We start from the raw sequence: 15,915 nt of genomic DNA on the forward strand, positions 1-15,915 counted from the left end.
CTGGGCGCAACCACTGCCTTGGTGAAATCGGAAGCCCGGGAGTCATAGTCGATCATAATGGATCTATTCACAATGGATCGTGCTATTGGGCCGTGTCGGGGGGGCGGAGGTGGGGAAGGACGGCCGCCGCTGATGACAAAGGGTTATCCCACTGAGTCCCCGATAAGCGGGTTTTCTTAGCAATCGGCCAGCCTGTATGGTAGCTTGGGGCAACATTTTAGGAATACAGGTGGGCCACATTTCAAGCAAACCTGGCTTTTTTTTTTTTTTTTGGTAGAGCTTTGTAAGATAATTCAAAAAATTTTAATTGCAAACATGTACTTCATTGGTGAGGAAACAGAACCGAAGATGGCAGAGCTGAGATAGCTCGTAGAGGCATTCTATCCAGGCTACTCTCAAATCAGTTGGGTTTTGTTTGTCACATACACGAAGGCTGGTTTTCTCTCCCTAGCTAGAGAATTAAGCTCTAATTATGTGTCCTTAACAGTTCCTGATTCGTGGTGAGCACACCAACGAATGCTTGGTATAAGAGAATCAGAGAGGTTTCTTGTTTTGGGGACAGGCCAGGGTCTCCACCTCCAGACCAAGCTGCTGGAGGACAGGGCAACTGACCGGGGCATTTTCCAGCTTTCAGAATTCAACTGTGGTCCAAGGGCACCTCCTGCTGGCAAAAAGGAAGTTACTAAGGGGGATTACTCACTGACACCTTTGGACAAAGAATAGACGTTTATGGAGATTGATGGATTTAGCTTATCTCCAAGTAGAGCATGCCAAGATGTTTGTCCAGTCACCATTCCTCCTTGGTATCTTTTCTGATAGTATCAGGCACAAACTGCATGCTGTCCTCTTCCTCTCCAGCTACTCGGTTACATTTCTTTTACTGAATTCTTTGTTTTCCACCAATTTCAGAAGAGGCACTGTTCTTCCAATTCTGATAACATTCATGCTTATCTCCCACCTAATTCTATTTAACCCTCCCCTTGAGTAGCCATCATGGTCAACAAAAGAGTCCGAAATGCAGTACTTGGATGCAATCTCAAAAACGACAGAATGATCTCTGTTCGTTTCCAAGGCAAACCATTCAATATCACAGTAATCCAAGTCTATGCCCCAACCAGTAACGCTGAAGAAGCTGAAGTTGAACGGTTCTATGAAGACCTACAAGACCTTTTAGAACTAACACCCCAAAGAGATGTCCTTTTCATTATAGCGGACTGGAATGCAAAAGTAGGAAGTCAAGAAACACCTGGAGTAACAGGCAAATTTGGCCGTGGAATACGGAATGAAGCAGGGCAAAGACTAATAGAGTTTTGCCAAGAAAATGCACTGGTCATAACAAACATCCTCTTCCAACAACACAAGAGAAGACTCTACACATGGACATCACCAGATGGTCAACACCGAAATCAGATTGATTATATTCTTTCCAGCCAAAGATGGAGAAGCTCTATACAGTCAGCAAAAACAAGACCAGGAGCTGACTGTGGCTCAGACCATGAACTCCTTATTGCCAAATTCAGACTTAAATTGAAGAAAGTAGGGAAAAACACTAGACCATTCAGGTATGACCTAAATCAAATCCCTTATGATTATACAGTGGAAGTGAGAAATAGATTTAAGGGCCTAGATCTGATAGATGGACTGCCTGATGAGCTATGGAATGAGGTTTGTGACATTGTACATGAGACAGGGATCAAGACCATCCCCATGGAAAAGAAATGCAAAAAAGCAAAATGGCTGTCTGAGGAGGCCTTACAAATAGCTGTGAAAAGAAGAGAAGCGAAAAGCAAAGGAGAAAAGGAAAGATATAAACATCTGAATGCAGAGTTCCAAAGAATAGCAAGAAGAGATAAGAAAGCTTTCTTCAGCGATCAATGCAAAGAAATAGAGGAGAACAACAGAATGGGAAAGACTAGAGATCTCTTCAAGAAAATCAGAGATACCAAAGGAACATTTCATGCAAAGATGGGCTCTGTAAAGGACAGAAATGGTATGGACCTAACAGAAGCAGAAGATATTAAGAAGAGATTAAGAAGATATTAAGAATACACAGAAGAACTGTACAAAAAAGATCTTCACGACCCAGATAATCATGATGGTGTGATCACTGACCTAGAGCCAGACATCCTGGAATGTGAAGTCAAGTGGGCCTTAGAAAGCATCACTACGAACAAAGCTAGTGGAGGTGATGGAATTCCAGTTGAGCTGTTCCAGGTCCTGAAAGATGATGCTGTGAAAGTGCTGCACTCAATATGCCAGCAAATTTGGAAAGCTCAGCAGTGGCCACAGGACTGGAAAAGGTCAGTTTTCATTCCAATCCCAAAGAAAGGCAATGCCAAAGAATGCTCAAACTACTGCACAATTGCACTCATCTCACACGCTAGTAAGGTAATGCTTAAAATTCTCCAAGCCAGGCTTCAGCAATACGTGAACCGTGAACTTCCAGATGTTCAAGCTGGTTTTACAAAAGGCAGAGGAACCAGAGATCAAATTGCCAACATCCGCTGGATCATAGAAAAAGCAAGAGAGTTCCAGAAAAACATCTATTTCTGCTTTATTGACTATGCCAAAGCCTTTGACTGTGTGGATCACAATAAACTGTGGGAAATTCTGAAAGAGATGGGAATACCAGACCACCTGATCTGCCTCTTGAGATATTTGTATGCAGGTCAGGAAGCAACAGTTAGAACTGGACATGGAACAACAGACTGGTTCCAAATAGGAAAGGGAGTACGTCAAGGCTGTATATTGTCACCCTGCTTATTTAACTTATATGCAGAGTACATGATGAGAAACGCTGGACTGGAAGAAACACAACCTGGAATCAAGATTGCCGGGAGAAATATCAATAACCTCAGATATGCAGATGACACCACCCTTATGGCAGAAAGTGAAGAGGAACTAAAAAGCCTGTTGATGAAGGTGAAAGTGGAGAGTGAAAAAGTTGGCTTAAAGCTCAACATTCAGAAAACGAAGATCATGGCATCTGGTCCCATCACTTCATGGGAAATAGATGGGGAAACAGTGGAAACAGTGTCAGACTTTATTTTTCTGGGCTCCAAAATCACTGCAGATGGTGACTGCAGCCATGAAATGAAAAGACGCTTACTCCTTGGAAGGAAAGTTATGACCAACCTAGACAGCATATTCAAAAGCAGAGACATTACTTTGCCAACAAAGATCCGTCTAGTCAAGGCTATGGTTTTTCCTGTGGTCATGTATGGATGTGAGAGTTGGACTGTGAAGAAGGCTGAGCACCTAAGAATTGATGCTTTTGAACCGTGGTGTTGGAGAAGACTCTTGAGAGTCCCTTGGACTGCAAGGAGATCCAACCAGTCCATTCTGAAGGAGATCAGCCCTGGGATTTCTTTGGAAGGAATGATGCTAAAGCTGAAACTCCAGTACTTTGGCCACCTCATGTGAAGAGTTGACTCATTGGAAAAGACTCTGATGCTGGGAGGGATTGGGGGCAGGAGGAGAAGGGGACGACAGAGGATGAGATGGCTGGATGGCATCACTGACTTGATGGACGTGAGTCTGAGTGAACTCTGGGGGTTGGTGATGGACAGGGAGGCCTGGCGTGCTACGATTCATGGGGTCGAGAAGAGTTGGACACGACTGAGCGACTGATCTGATCTGATCTGATCTTCCCTTCTTCTCTTGATCATTTCCAGTTTCTCTCTATAGTCAGACTTTTAAAACACCAGCGAGGGACCCCTTTGCCCATTTCTGAAATAGTTTTTACTCATCTTTGCTATGAATGATTTCTAGCTTGGATTTCTTCCTAGTGTTTCAGGATGGATTTTTGCAAACAGTGTGAACCAGCTGTTGCCCACCTTTATGCCTGTGTTTTGGTTTCTGTCTTCCTCTCCAATTGAGCAAGTTTTCTGAGGTTACCAAAACTATATCCTTTTAACAGTTTGCACCCCTCTAAAATTTTTCGTTCGTTCACCATCCTTTCCTCCTGTGTTTTTATATTTTATACTGTTTCTCCTCATAGCTCTGACCATACCATTCCATCTTCTCCCCATGTATTTCCCTATTCTTATCTATTCCCTTTTACCTCCCCTTCCCTTTCCCTCATTTTTTGAAAGTGAAAGCCGCTCAGTCATGTCCGACTGTTTGCAACCCCATGGACTATACAGTCCATGGAATTCTCCAGGCCAGAATACTGAAGTGGGTAGCCGTTCCCTTCTCCAGGGGATCTTCCCAACTCAAGGATCAAAGCCTCATAGGCAAGCGTTAAATGAATTCAGAATGTATTATTTTGTGTTCTTGCAAGATACGTATTTTTTTAAAAATTAAAGTATATTTACCATGTGTTAGTTTCTGGTATACAGCAAAGTGATTCAGTTGTACGTATACATTTACTCATTTTCATATTCTTTTCCACCTCAGGTTATTACAAGCTCTTTGTTCATTTGTCTTAGGTGTGGCATGAAGGATCTTTTTAGTGGGGCATGGAAACATTTAGTTGCAGCATGTAGGATCTCGTTCCCTGGCCAGGAATGGAACCCAGGCCCCCTCATTGGAAGCTCGGAATCTCAATCACTGGACCATCAGGAAGGTCCCTACAAGATATTGAATATAGTCACCTGTGCTGTCCCTTAGAACCTTGTTGTTTGTCTACTTTATATGTAGCAGTTTGCATCTGCCATTCCCAAACTCCTAATTTTCCCTCCCCTACCTTCCTCTTTGGTAACTATAAGTTTGTTTTCTGTAAGACACGTCTTTTTAATGCACATTTGCTTTTTCCATTACAAACAATGTTTCATTGTGGACATTTTCAAAAAGGCACAAATAGAGAATATTATGAAATCTCCTGGGCCCCTTACTCAGCTTTGACAATTATCAACATTTGCTCATCTGATTTCATGCAGCCCCTTTGCTTTGTGTGTGTGTGTGTTGGGGGCAGGTGAGCTAGAGTTTTTTTAAAGGCAAATTCCAGTCATATAGTCACCTATAAGTTTTTCACTAACTGTCTCTAAAAAATTAGCTCTAATTTTTTACGCTAATATCATCTGATCCTTATATTTAAATTTCTACTGGATTGTCCCAAGTATCTGTTTTTACATCTGGTTTCTCCTAATATGGATCTAAACAAAGTCCACCCTTGTTCATTTAGGTAAATTTTATTTGGGTAAATCTATGCAGCTGCTGCTACTGCTGCTGCTAAGTCGTGTCAGTCGTGTCCGACTCTGCGCAACCCCATAGATGGAAGCCCACCAGGCTCCTCTGTCTCTGGGATTCTCCAGGCAAGAACACTGGAGTGGGTTGCCATTTCCTTCTCCAATGCATGAAAGTGAAAAGTGAAAGTGAAGTCACTCAGTCATGTCTGACTCTTAGCGACCCCATGGACTGTAGCCTGCCAAGCTCCTCTGTACATGGGATTTTCCAGGCAAGAATACTGGAGCAGGTTACCACCTCCTTCTCCAAGGGGATCTTCCTAACCGAGGGATCAAACCCATGTCTCCTTCATTGGCAGGCAGATTGTTTACCACTGAGCCACCAGGGAAGCCCTGTATTATTGTGTGGTATCTAACTACTGAGCAATACTCTACAGTGTGCAGCTACCATATTTCATCTGTCTATCTCCCAGCATAGGACACTCACGTTGCCTCTAAATCCTTATTCTTGTTATAAATAAGCTTGCAGTTGACATCCTTATGTTAATTATGTGTACCCTAATAGATTGGTGTGAAAATTTGAGGGGAGTTAGGACTGGGATGGAATTTCTGGGTTGCTGAGTCATAGGGTATACATTAAACTGTTACCAACCAGGGTTCTTGGCTTTCTCCGGTTAATAGAAATTGATCAGAGGTCAGACAAGAAATTCAGGCAAGACTTTACTGGGGCCCCTGTTGCAGCAAGGGGAAGTGAGAACAAACAGGTCCCCTTGCTGGCTTGCTCCCCAGGGAGGCGCAAGCTTGTTCTTTATATGGGGTGAGGGTAGGGGTGTGTCCAGGGGTTGGGTTGGAGGGATGGCTTAGGTGTTTTGCCCCCTCCTTAGGTGGTGCAATGGCGCCCCACTCCAGTACTCTTGCCTGGAAAATCCCATGGATGGAGGAGCCTGGTGGGCTGCAGTCCATGGGGTCGTTGGGAGTTGGACATGAATGAGCGACTTCACTTTCACTTTTCACTTTCATGCATTGGAGAAGGAAATGGCAACCCACTCCAGTGTTCTTGCGTGGAGAATCCCAGGGATGGCGGAGCCTGGTGGGCTGCCGTCTATGGGGTCACACAGAGTCGGACACGACTGAAGCGACTTAGCAGCAGGTGGTGTTGAGTGCAGGGAGCATGCGCAGTATCCTGCTTTTGCTTTTTGCTTCAGGCGCCTCAAAAGTGGCAGTTGGGTTTTTTGGTCTCTTTGTATCTTTTTGGCCCAGAATTTGCCCAAATTGTGCCTGCACGCAGTTATTTTTAGTGTCATCTGAGGAGAGTTGTGTCCAGGCACAAGCACTGTAGCACTGCAGCAAAAGGTCCGGGATCCCAGGACTGTCTCAGAGCTAACTTGACTAAGTAGTGTCAGGTTGTCCTCTGGAAACCAGTCTACCTCCCACCCGAGGGATCCTGCATCTCAGTGTCTCTGCCAGTGTTGGACATGATCCAGTTTTCTAATTTTTGCCAGGTATAAAATGCTGTATCATTGTTGCTTTAATTTGCATTTCTCTCATTACTAATGATCCTAAACATCTCTTGTTTCTCTTGAGTTTGGGAGGTTTACTCTTCTGTAACTTTCCTGTTTATATCTTTTCCCCATGTTTCTTGTCAGGTTACAGTCTCTTTTTTGTTGCTGATTTGCAGGATTTTCTTGTCTATTCTAGATATTCTAGATATTACTCTAGATATTACTCGTTTTGAGGCAGGAGGTAGATGGATCTCTCCGTAGTAAAGTGATAGGGGATTCATTCCCTGTGGACTGAAACTCCAAGACAAGACTAGCAGGACAATTAAGGGAGAAGGCTGGGCCCTGCGCAGAACACATGTTTCTCATTTTCGAAGACAGGAGACCTCTATGACCACACACACGCAGAAAGGCTCCTTGGAGGTCAAAGGGGAGTGATGTCAAGGGATGCTCTACCCACAGGCCTTTGCGGTAGAATCCATGGGAGGATCCTGAGATGCACAAAATATGGACTGTGAACCAGGCAAATCAGAATGACTGGCCAAAGGAAATCTGAAGGAAATGTCCCATAAAAGTAATTCAAACTGCCACAAGGATGCGACTCAGCAACATGGTCTCTGAGTCCACTTGTGTGTCCGTTGTCAGTCAGTTCAGGCGCTCAACTGTGTCTGATTCTTTGCGACTCCATGGACTGCAGCACACCAGGCTTCCCTGTCCGTCACCAACTTACTCAAGTTAGGGTTACTGAGTTATGGAGCTTACTCAAACTCATGTCCATTGAGTCGGTGATGCCATCCAACCATCTCACCCTCTGTTGTCCCCTCTCCTCCCACCTTCAATCTTTCCCAGCATCAGGGTCTTTTCCAATGAGTCAGTTCTTCACACCAGGTGGCCAAGGTATTGCAGCTTCAGCTTCAGCATCAGTCCTTCCAATGAATATTCAGAACTTATTTCCTTTAGGATGGACTGATTGGATCTCCTTGCAGTCCAAGGGACTCTCAAGAGTCTTCTCCAACACCACAGTTCAAAAGCATCAATTCTTTGGCGCTCAGCTTTCTTTATAGTCCAACTCTCACATCCATACATGACTACTGGACAAACCATAGCTTTGACTAGACAGACCTTTGTTGGCAAAGTAATGTCTCTGCTTTTTAATATGCTGTCTAGGTTGGTCATAGCTTTTCTTCCAAGGAGCAAGCGTCTTTTAATTTTATGGCTGAAGTCATCATCTGCAGTGATTTTGGAGCCCAAGAAAATAAAGTCTATCACTTTCCATTGTTTCCTCATCTATTTGCCATGAAGTGATGGGACCGGATACCATGATCTTCGTTATTTGAATATTGAGTTTTAAGCCAACTTTTTCACTCTCCTCTTTCACTTTCATCAAGAGGCTCTTTAGTTCTTCGCTTTCTGCCATGTATTGTACCCTTTTCCTCCTAATAGAAACACGTTACCTTTTTCATTACTTTCTGTCTTTGTGGGAATTCTTTTCTGCAAAGCTGAAGGGCCAGGGCCCTTGTCACTGACCATTGGTCTAGCGGCTAGGATTTGGTGTTCTCACCACTGCGATCCAGCCTCAGTCTCTGGCTGGGAACCCAAGCCCCACTCCAAGCTGCTGCAGGCTGAGGTCACCAGAGGTCAGTTTCAAGTATCTTCTCTCATCCTATCTAATTATTAATTTTGTCCATGGAGTCCTTCATTGAACAGAAATCCTTAATTTGTTTATGTGATTGACAATCAATTTTTGCCTTAAAGTGTGTGCTTTTGAAGTTTTGTACAGAATGGCCTTTTCTGTCCCCTTGGGTCATAAGTATATTCTCCTACATTTTCTTCTATTAACATTAATGTTTTTACCTTTCACATTCAGGTCTGTATGTAGTCCATTTAGAGCAGTGCTATCCAAATAGAAATATAATGTGAGAAACATATACAAAATTTTCTAGTAAACACATTTAAGAAACAAAAGGAAATAGTTGAAATTGACTTTAATATTTTTGAGATCCAATATAGCTAAAATATTGCAATGTATCATCAAATACAAATTATTGAGATGTTTTAAATTCTTTTTTCCTTTTCAGTCTTCAAAATCCAGAAAGCATTCTACACTTAGAGCACACCTCAGTGGGACTAGCCAGATTTCACACGCTCAGTGGCTGCACGTGACTCATGCCTGCCACACTGGTCAGCACATATCTCGAGTTTGCCCTTGGAAGTGGGCTTAGGTAAGAATGCAAACATTTTCCTCTAAATAATTAATCCATTTTTGTCTGTCCCTATTTCCCCATTGATTCGTGGAGCCTGCGTTATTGTATTTTTGTGCTCTAATCTGCTTCATATCCACCACTGCTCCATTCCATTCTCTCATCCTTCCTGGAACTTTCGTCCACTCGTTTCCGAAGGTGTCTCCCTTACGAGACTTAACTTCCTGACTTTATGCTTATCCTCTTCTACGTCCTGTCCTTAACGATTCGTGGACTCAGGTAGCTTCAGCTACCGTGTGTATGTAAATGCTCAAACCATATTTTTATTACATCTCCACTCACTGTGTCTGACTGCATTCTGCAGGACTGCTTCATTTGGCTGCCCTGTTTACGAGTTAAAACGCTAATTTCTCCACTGTTTTCTCACCCTAATACACGTTTTTTCCCTTCTAAAATCTCCAATTATTGCTTTCTCTCCCAATGCCTAGGCTTGCCACCAAGGAGTGCATCCACCCAGCCTCCCCGAGCACCCCACAATGTGTGACTTTCTCTTCCTACAGTGGAGATCTCAGTTATACCTGGAGAACAAAAGAAGGTATCCGTGTAGTGCTGATGTCTCACGACAGAGTGTTCCAGTTATGTTATCACATGTCTGCTTTTAAGTACTGAGTCTGCTCTTCTTGAGAGAAAGTGGTAATTATTCTGTGAGCTGTCTAATCTACTACAGCTCATGTTTGGGAACTTTCTGGGCCTGCACACACCTGACCCTGTCTTTATCATGGCTGATGGGAGGGTCTGCTCAGCTAGGGCCCTTGGCCTACTATGCTAATGATGGGGCTTGCTTTCCTGGAAAGATCTCGGAGCCCCGAAAATGGTTGTTTGTGTATAGATGGGAAACAATGAAAGAGCAAAGCTTTTCCTATAGGAGGCCACCAAGGCAAATACTATTGCCCTGAAACCTTCAGTGGCCGAGCCAGAGACCACGGGGAAAGTCATCGACTTTAATACCTCACTGGATCTAGAATACACTTTCCTGTGTGTTTGTTTTGCACTTAGGACGTGCCTCATGGCTTCCCAGGGTGATACCATTCTATTGGTCAGTGGATTGAGAACCTGAACTCCCTTGACCCCTTATTGGGGTCCTCTCCATAGAGACAGAAGGCGGGGCCAGTAATCACTGCCTGTATCCACTTTCCACCGTCAGGCGGAGCCGTGGCTGATACTAGGTGTGACAGGGCTCTACTGCCTTCCATTTTTTTTTTAATATTTACTTATTTGGCTGTGCTAGGTCTTACTTGTGACACATGGGATATTCAATCTTTGTTGCAGCATATGGGATCTAGTTCCCTGACCAGGGACCAAACCCAGGCCCCATGCATCGGGAGCATGGCACCTTCGCTACTGACCCACTAGGGAAGTCCGCCGCCTTCCATTTTTGAAAACAGTTGGGAGGATCATGAGTGAAGAAAGTTGTGCACCACAGCAGCGGTCCTGCAGTGCCTTCTAACGTGGATACTGCTTGTTAACGTCATGGAGAACTTCTCTGGTCTAAAAAGAGGCTTGACACTGGTCAACCCAGCAAAGTGGCGGCCATTACCATGGGGAAATGAGACCATGGTAGGGAGGCTCACAGACTAATATGGTTCTTGGTGGGCTTGGATGCTGGTGGACACCTGACACACAGGAGATCTGGGCCAGAGGGAAGGACTTGGGCACGGCTAGAGAGGTCTGTGGTCAGGAAATCAAAGACACCCAGAGGCAGTAAGAGAAGCTGAGCTGTTTAATCACCTCCTTGGCCAGACTCAAGGCTGTGGTTGGCCCCAAACAACTCACACTTGGAAGCTGTCGAGAGTTGCCGGAGATAGAGGGGCTGCTTGAGTCAGAGGACGAGGGAGGATGGGAAGGGGCAGCTTCGGAGTTTCTGACCCGTCATCTGGCAATCTAGCCCCCAGGTCCTGCTTCCGCTCTGAGAGGTTCCTGGCTGGTCCCCAGGGGCGAGGACTGGATGGCATGCCCTAGCTGTGGTGGGAGAAGGACCCTGGGCAGGGGAGCCATTCCCCACATGGCCTCGTAGAGGGTGTGGCACTGCCTGCGCCCGTGGTGGGGACAGAGGCGTAAGGCTGGGGAAAGAGGGGAGGGGGAGGAGTGGAATTGGGGGTTGCCTGCGCCCCACCACCAGTCTAGAATTAAATAGCAGAAAAGAAGGGTTGCCTTTGGGAACACTGACTTGTCCCCAGAGACAGTTCCTGGTGATGGGTTGACCTTGGCAACAGACCCTAGCAGCAGGCAGTTGTCCTGACAAGAGGGTGATCCTTGTCCACGGTCCCTGGCAGTTTCCTGGACAGAGGGAGGCAGTTGGCCTGGGAGTCTCGCCCCCAACTACTTGTTCTTCTTGAAGAAGCTGAAGCGCTTTTCTCGCTCTCGTTCTCTGCCATCCTTGCTGCGAAGCACGACAGGTCCCTCAGCCCCGGCCGGTGACACCGGGGGCATGGTCATGGCCCGGGTCATGCCCCGCGTGGCACTGGGCACCGCTGGCTCTTCAGGCTCTCCGGAGGCGGAGGACGCGGTGGCAATGGCTGCATTCACCACCCTCAGCCACGAGCTCATCTCTGCCTGCAAGGGGCGCGGAAAGACACCTGGTCAGCTTGGAGGCTGTGCTACTGGCGGCTGTGGCTCGCACTCAGTGGGGAAGGGTAAGAGAGGAGGCAGAGATGCCTGCCCCATCTCTCTGGAGAAAAAGACCCCTTTAAGGGAGGGAACATGTTTTGGTGCAGCCTTCACAAACATCCAGTTGGCACAATGTGGGTTGTCCGACATCAAAGAAGGAAACACTTCAGACAAGCAAAACGAGAGAGAGGTGAGGAAACAAAGAGTACATCTGAAGGGCTCCAAGGCAGCACGGAGGGAAGGGGACAGCTCACCTCATCCTTGGCCTGGAACAGATATTCCTTCCCATCTTGTAAGCTGTTGGGAAAGAGAGAAAACTCAGGGCAGAGCTGAGACTCTGACCGGCCAGCTCAGGGCTGGCAAGACGGCCTTATCCTCCAGAGACCAGACAGGAGAACAGCCTCAGATGCTCAGAGCCAACTCGTCTAGACCCTTTCTGCACCTTCTTCCGAGTCTCAGGACCGGGGGTGGGGCCAAAGCAGCTCCTTCCTGATTGGCTGCCGAGGACGAGGGCACGCTCACTTCTGCCCCCGGTGGCTCGCAGGCAGGGGCAGGCCCGCGGGGGCCTCGGAGACAGGGCAGTGCCCACATCCTGCTGACAACTCTCCCCTGCTGTATATTGCTCAGCTTGACAGGCTTGCGCTGTGGTGCTCCTGCTACCCTGCGTGTGAGCACAACCAGAGCCCCCGCCTCTCCCTCGTCGATGTTGCTATTCCCAAATGCCTGGCCCAGTGCCCTCGCGGCTGTATCACTGGGAGCCTCCCTCCTGTCCATTCCTACCCCAGCTTGAAGACATGCTTGCGCTTTCGATAATCAAAGGCCACGCTGCCCTGGGCCCTGGCCAGGCTGACAGGCACTTCTCCATGGTACGGCACTCCTGCACTGGCTGCCTTCGCATCCTTGTAAAAGCCAAGGCTCCCGCGCCGCAGGACACAGTACACATTCTGCCACGACCTGGGGGTGGGGGGTGGGGAACGTGGTGCAGGTGAGGAGGAAACGCAGGTGCCTGGCCGGCCTTTGAGGGGCCAGCCACCCTGGGAACAGCCTGGTGGTCCCAGGACTCCCAGGGCCACTGCTGTCATTGCTAAGTTGCTTCAGTCGTGTGTGACTCTTTGCAACCCTATGGACTGTAGCCCACCAGGCTCCTCTGTCCAAGGGGATTCTCCAGGCAAGAATACTGGAGTGGGTTGCCATGCCTTCCTCCAGGGGATCTTCCTGACCCAGGGATCGAACCCGCCTCTCTTACGTCTCCTGCACTGGCAGGCGGGTTCTTTACCACTAGCGCCACCTTAGCCCATCTTGTTTATAGTTTCCCGGCCCTCCTGCCCCCACCGAGGCCCCACACTGCTCCTGAGTCCTACCCCTTCCCCCAGTCTAGGAAGAGGTTCTGGGCAAGCCTGTCTAGAACCAGGAGCCGAAAGGGCCTCTGCGTGGTGTGGCCAGACCCAATACCTGTTGGCGGCCTTCTTGCCAAAGGCCTCCATCTCCTGTTTGCGGCACAGCAACCCCTCCATCTGTTCCTGGGCGGAGAGCTCCGGGCCTCGAGTGGGCAAGGTGGCGACCCGGGCGGACTCGGATGACCTGCTCTGGGGCATTATCGGAGGGGTTGGGCCCTGTGTCCGGGCCTGCTTCTCTCCCCGTGGCCCGTTGGCCTCGTCCCCAGCACTGGACCCCTGTGAAAACAGTGGTGCCTGTGTCACAAAAGGTGAGACGGGAGACATCTGGCTTGAAGGGTGTGAAGCTTGAAGTCCAGGAGCGGGTCTTCCCACCCCCATGTTTCCTGTGAGCCTCTGCCCTCTCCTGACCCCAGTGTCCCCACCGCCCGGCTCACACCCCTTTGCGTCCCTTATCTCCTAGTTATCAACACCCACACCCCCAGGAGTAACTCACAGGCCCTTCTGGGAGGCCGCCCTGCTCAAGTCTCTGCTGTTCCATCAGGGGCTGCAAGGACAAGATGCTGTTAAGCAGATGCAAGAGGGGGAGGGCCTAAGATTCTGACAGGGTGCTCGGATGGGAGGACTCACCTGGGGGCCCTCTGCATCTGTGCAGACGCCGTTCACACTGGCCGGTAGGCGGGGGTGCACTCTGGAATGGCAGGGGCGACAGAGAACGCTAAGTGGTGGGGTGGCTCTGGCTCAGCCTCCTTTTCCTCCCCAAGGTGTCCCAGCTCTCACCCGTCCTGGGCAGTGGCAGGGGCCGTGCGGCTGTCCACCAGGTGCCCTTCGGGAGGACTGGCTGGGGGTTCTGGAGGAGGGGGCAGCTTCCTCCGTTCCTCTTCCTCCCTCTTTCTTTTCCGCTCCTTCTCCTGTTCCTCCAGCTGCCAAGAAATTCTGAGGTCAGAACATAGAAGGTCCGGGGTGCTGGGGAAAGCTGAAGTGTCTCAGCTCTGGTCTGACGAAACAGGAAGGATGAGAAGAGAAAACCAGAAGAAGGTGGGGATGAGGAGCCATGGGGGAGATGCTGTCTCTTAGCGCCACCCAGGGAAAATGATGGCTCCCAGAGGTGAGGTGACCACAGGGTACCTTTGGCTCACATCTAGGAGAGCCTGGAGCAATGGGAAGAGAAATGTCCTCCTCATGCAGGAGAGTGTGCGGGGCCTGGGGCAGAGGGAGGGGGCTGGTGTTCCTGGGGTCCTGGTTGCCCTCACCGCCGTGAGCTTCTCCAGTGCGCTGAACCGCTCCTCCCAGGCCACCGCGGACTTCTGGAAGGCCTCGTGCCGCTTGATGAGGCTCTCGACTTCATCGACGGTGCAGCCCAGCTCAGCGCTTCGCACCAGCGGTTCCTGACTACACAGCCAAGCCTCCGCCACACCTGCGTCTCTCCCGAACACCAGCACCTCCAAAACTGCAGGGGGGGCGGGTTGCAGAGAGGTGGCAAGTCAGAGTGGGCAACGGCAGGGCACTATGGCCACTTTGGGAACAGGGACACCGAGAAGGACACCGCCCCAGAGCAGGAGCTCAGCGCAGAGCCAGGCAGCCCAGGGCAGAGGTCTTGGGTTCCACACCCAGGATTCCTGGTCTCACCTACTCTGGAAACTACAGGGTACAAGGCCCCCGGTGCGCCCCCCAGGGCCCGGAGCCCCTGGTGGTTTTTCTACAGCGGCTCACCAAGCTGCAGCCAGTCCATCTTCTCCTGCCACTTGTCAGCTGTCTCTTGGCGCCGTGCCTGAAGCTGAGACAGCTTCTCTGAGATCTGGGGAGGCAGAGATGCGAATGAGCACTCAGCAGGGCCTTTCCAGGGGGTCTTACTAACGATATCTTTTTTTTTAAACTATTTATTTTGTATTGGGGTATAGCTGATGAACGGTGTTGTGACAGCTTCAGGTGAACGACGACGGGACTCAGCCATATATAAACGGGTATCCATTCTCCCCCAACCCCGCTCCCATCCAGGCCACCGCACAACGTTGACCAGAATTCCACGTGCCGTATAGTAAGTCCTCACTGGTAGTTTTTTTATTTCAAGAGGCAGACAGAAAAATCAAATGGGGAAATCCCTGAACGACCCTGAGGGGACGGTGAAAGGTTTCAGCACAGAAAGAATGAGAAGAAGCAGGAAGACTCCGAGGAGAACCCAGCATTCAGGCCTCCCCGGTGAGGATGACTGGCTCTGCCCTGGCCTCACCCACCTCCTCTGCCGCGTAGTGGCTCCTGGCCAGCAGCCCCTGCCCCATATCGACACAGGAGGAGAAGCGGTCGGCCCTGGCCTCAATCTCGGCCTTGATGCCTTGGTGGTTCTTGATGACCAGGTCTGCGGAAGACACGTCCCTGGGGGCACAGAAACCGAATCACCCGCTGCCCACCACCCTCTCCCAGCCACGAACCTGTAGCCCTTGGAGGCCACCAGGCACTGTGGGTCTCACCGGGGCCGCTCCTGGGCGTCCATCTGCAGGTTCACCCCGTCCATCCACAGCATCAGCTCCCGGACGGCCTTGAAGAAGCGGAACTTGTCCGTGGTGTCCAGCAGCAGCTGGCGGCGGGCAGCAGAGCTCCCCTGAAGCTGCGCCCAGGCCTCGGCCACGGCCTGCATGTGGCGGCCGATCTCCTCGGCCTTGTCGCCGGCGTAGGCCTTCTGGAGCCGGTGGCCGTCGTCCTGCACCTGCTGGACCTGCAGGGGCCCAGGGCAAAGTTAAGGTGAGCCAGGAGACTCCGAGGGGCTGCAGCCTCCCTCGGTCCTGGCCCCTGCTCTTCACCTCCTGCCCAGTTCACCAGCCGGGGAAGCAGGGGGAGAAGTGGGATGGGGGTGAGGGGGCCACTGGGAAAGATGGGGGCTGGTACTCAGAGTCAGCCCTGTCACACGCTGCCCTGTGGAGCCCTACTGGGGGGCCTGGGCTTAGCCTGGGGGTCAATGCTTTAAAAGGGCCACTAGCTGGCTGAGCTTTCAGAAGCCTGTCCAGCACGTGGAGGACCTCAGAGATTGCTA

The 15,915-nt window shown here is 49.6% G+C and overlaps 1 protein-coding gene and 1 long non-coding RNA gene across 11 annotated transcripts in view; one reads left to right on the plus strand and one right to left on the minus strand.

The window, feature by feature from the left end:
- The first annotated feature begins 5 nt into the window (after positions 1-5).
- Positions 6-15,127, plus strand: LOC133241514 (uncharacterized). Of its 7 annotated transcripts, none has more exons than XR_009734614.1 (3): positions 6-229; positions 8,704-10,052; positions 10,156-14,978. It is a non-coding gene; the product is annotated as an uncharacterized LOC133241514 (long non-coding RNA). The 7 variants fall into 7 exon arrangements; XR_009734618.1 differs by lacking the exon at positions 6-229 and having other exon boundaries at positions 3,291-9,519; positions 9,883-10,052; XR_009734615.1 differs by lacking the exon at positions 6-229 and having other exon boundaries at positions 3,293-8,847; positions 9,315-10,052.
- The window catches only part of SPTBN2 (spectrin beta, non-erythrocytic 2), a 41,504-nt gene continuing 36,180 nt past the window's right edge, over positions 10,592-15,915 (minus strand). For all 4 annotated transcript variants that reach the window (XM_061407086.1, XM_061407088.1, XM_061407085.1 and 1 more), the window contains 11 exons: positions 15,356-15,600; positions 15,122-15,260; positions 14,601-14,685; positions 14,141-14,337; positions 13,668-13,810; positions 13,518-13,578; positions 13,384-13,434; positions 12,946-13,166; positions 12,274-12,447; positions 11,748-11,790; positions 10,592-11,439 (listed from right to left, as the gene is read on the minus strand). In XM_061407086.1, the coding sequence (XP_061263070.1) occupies positions 11,206-11,439; positions 11,748-11,790; positions 12,274-12,447; positions 12,946-13,166; positions 13,384-13,434; positions 13,518-13,578; positions 13,668-13,810; positions 14,141-14,337; positions 14,601-14,685; positions 15,122-15,260; positions 15,356-15,600 (1,593 nt within the window). In that variant the 3' untranslated portion in view covers positions 10,592-11,205. The remainder of the gene's footprint in view (positions 11,440-11,747; positions 11,791-12,273; positions 12,448-12,945; positions 13,167-13,383; positions 13,435-13,517; positions 13,579-13,667; positions 13,811-14,140; positions 14,338-14,600; positions 14,686-15,121; positions 15,261-15,355; positions 15,601-15,915) is intronic.

Source organism: Bos javanicus, chromosome 29 (genome assembly GCF_032452875.1).
Source record: "Bos javanicus breed banteng chromosome 29, ARS-OSU_banteng_1.0, whole genome shotgun sequence".
Lineage (NCBI taxonomy): Eukaryota > Metazoa > Chordata > Mammalia > Artiodactyla > Bovidae > Bos > Bos javanicus.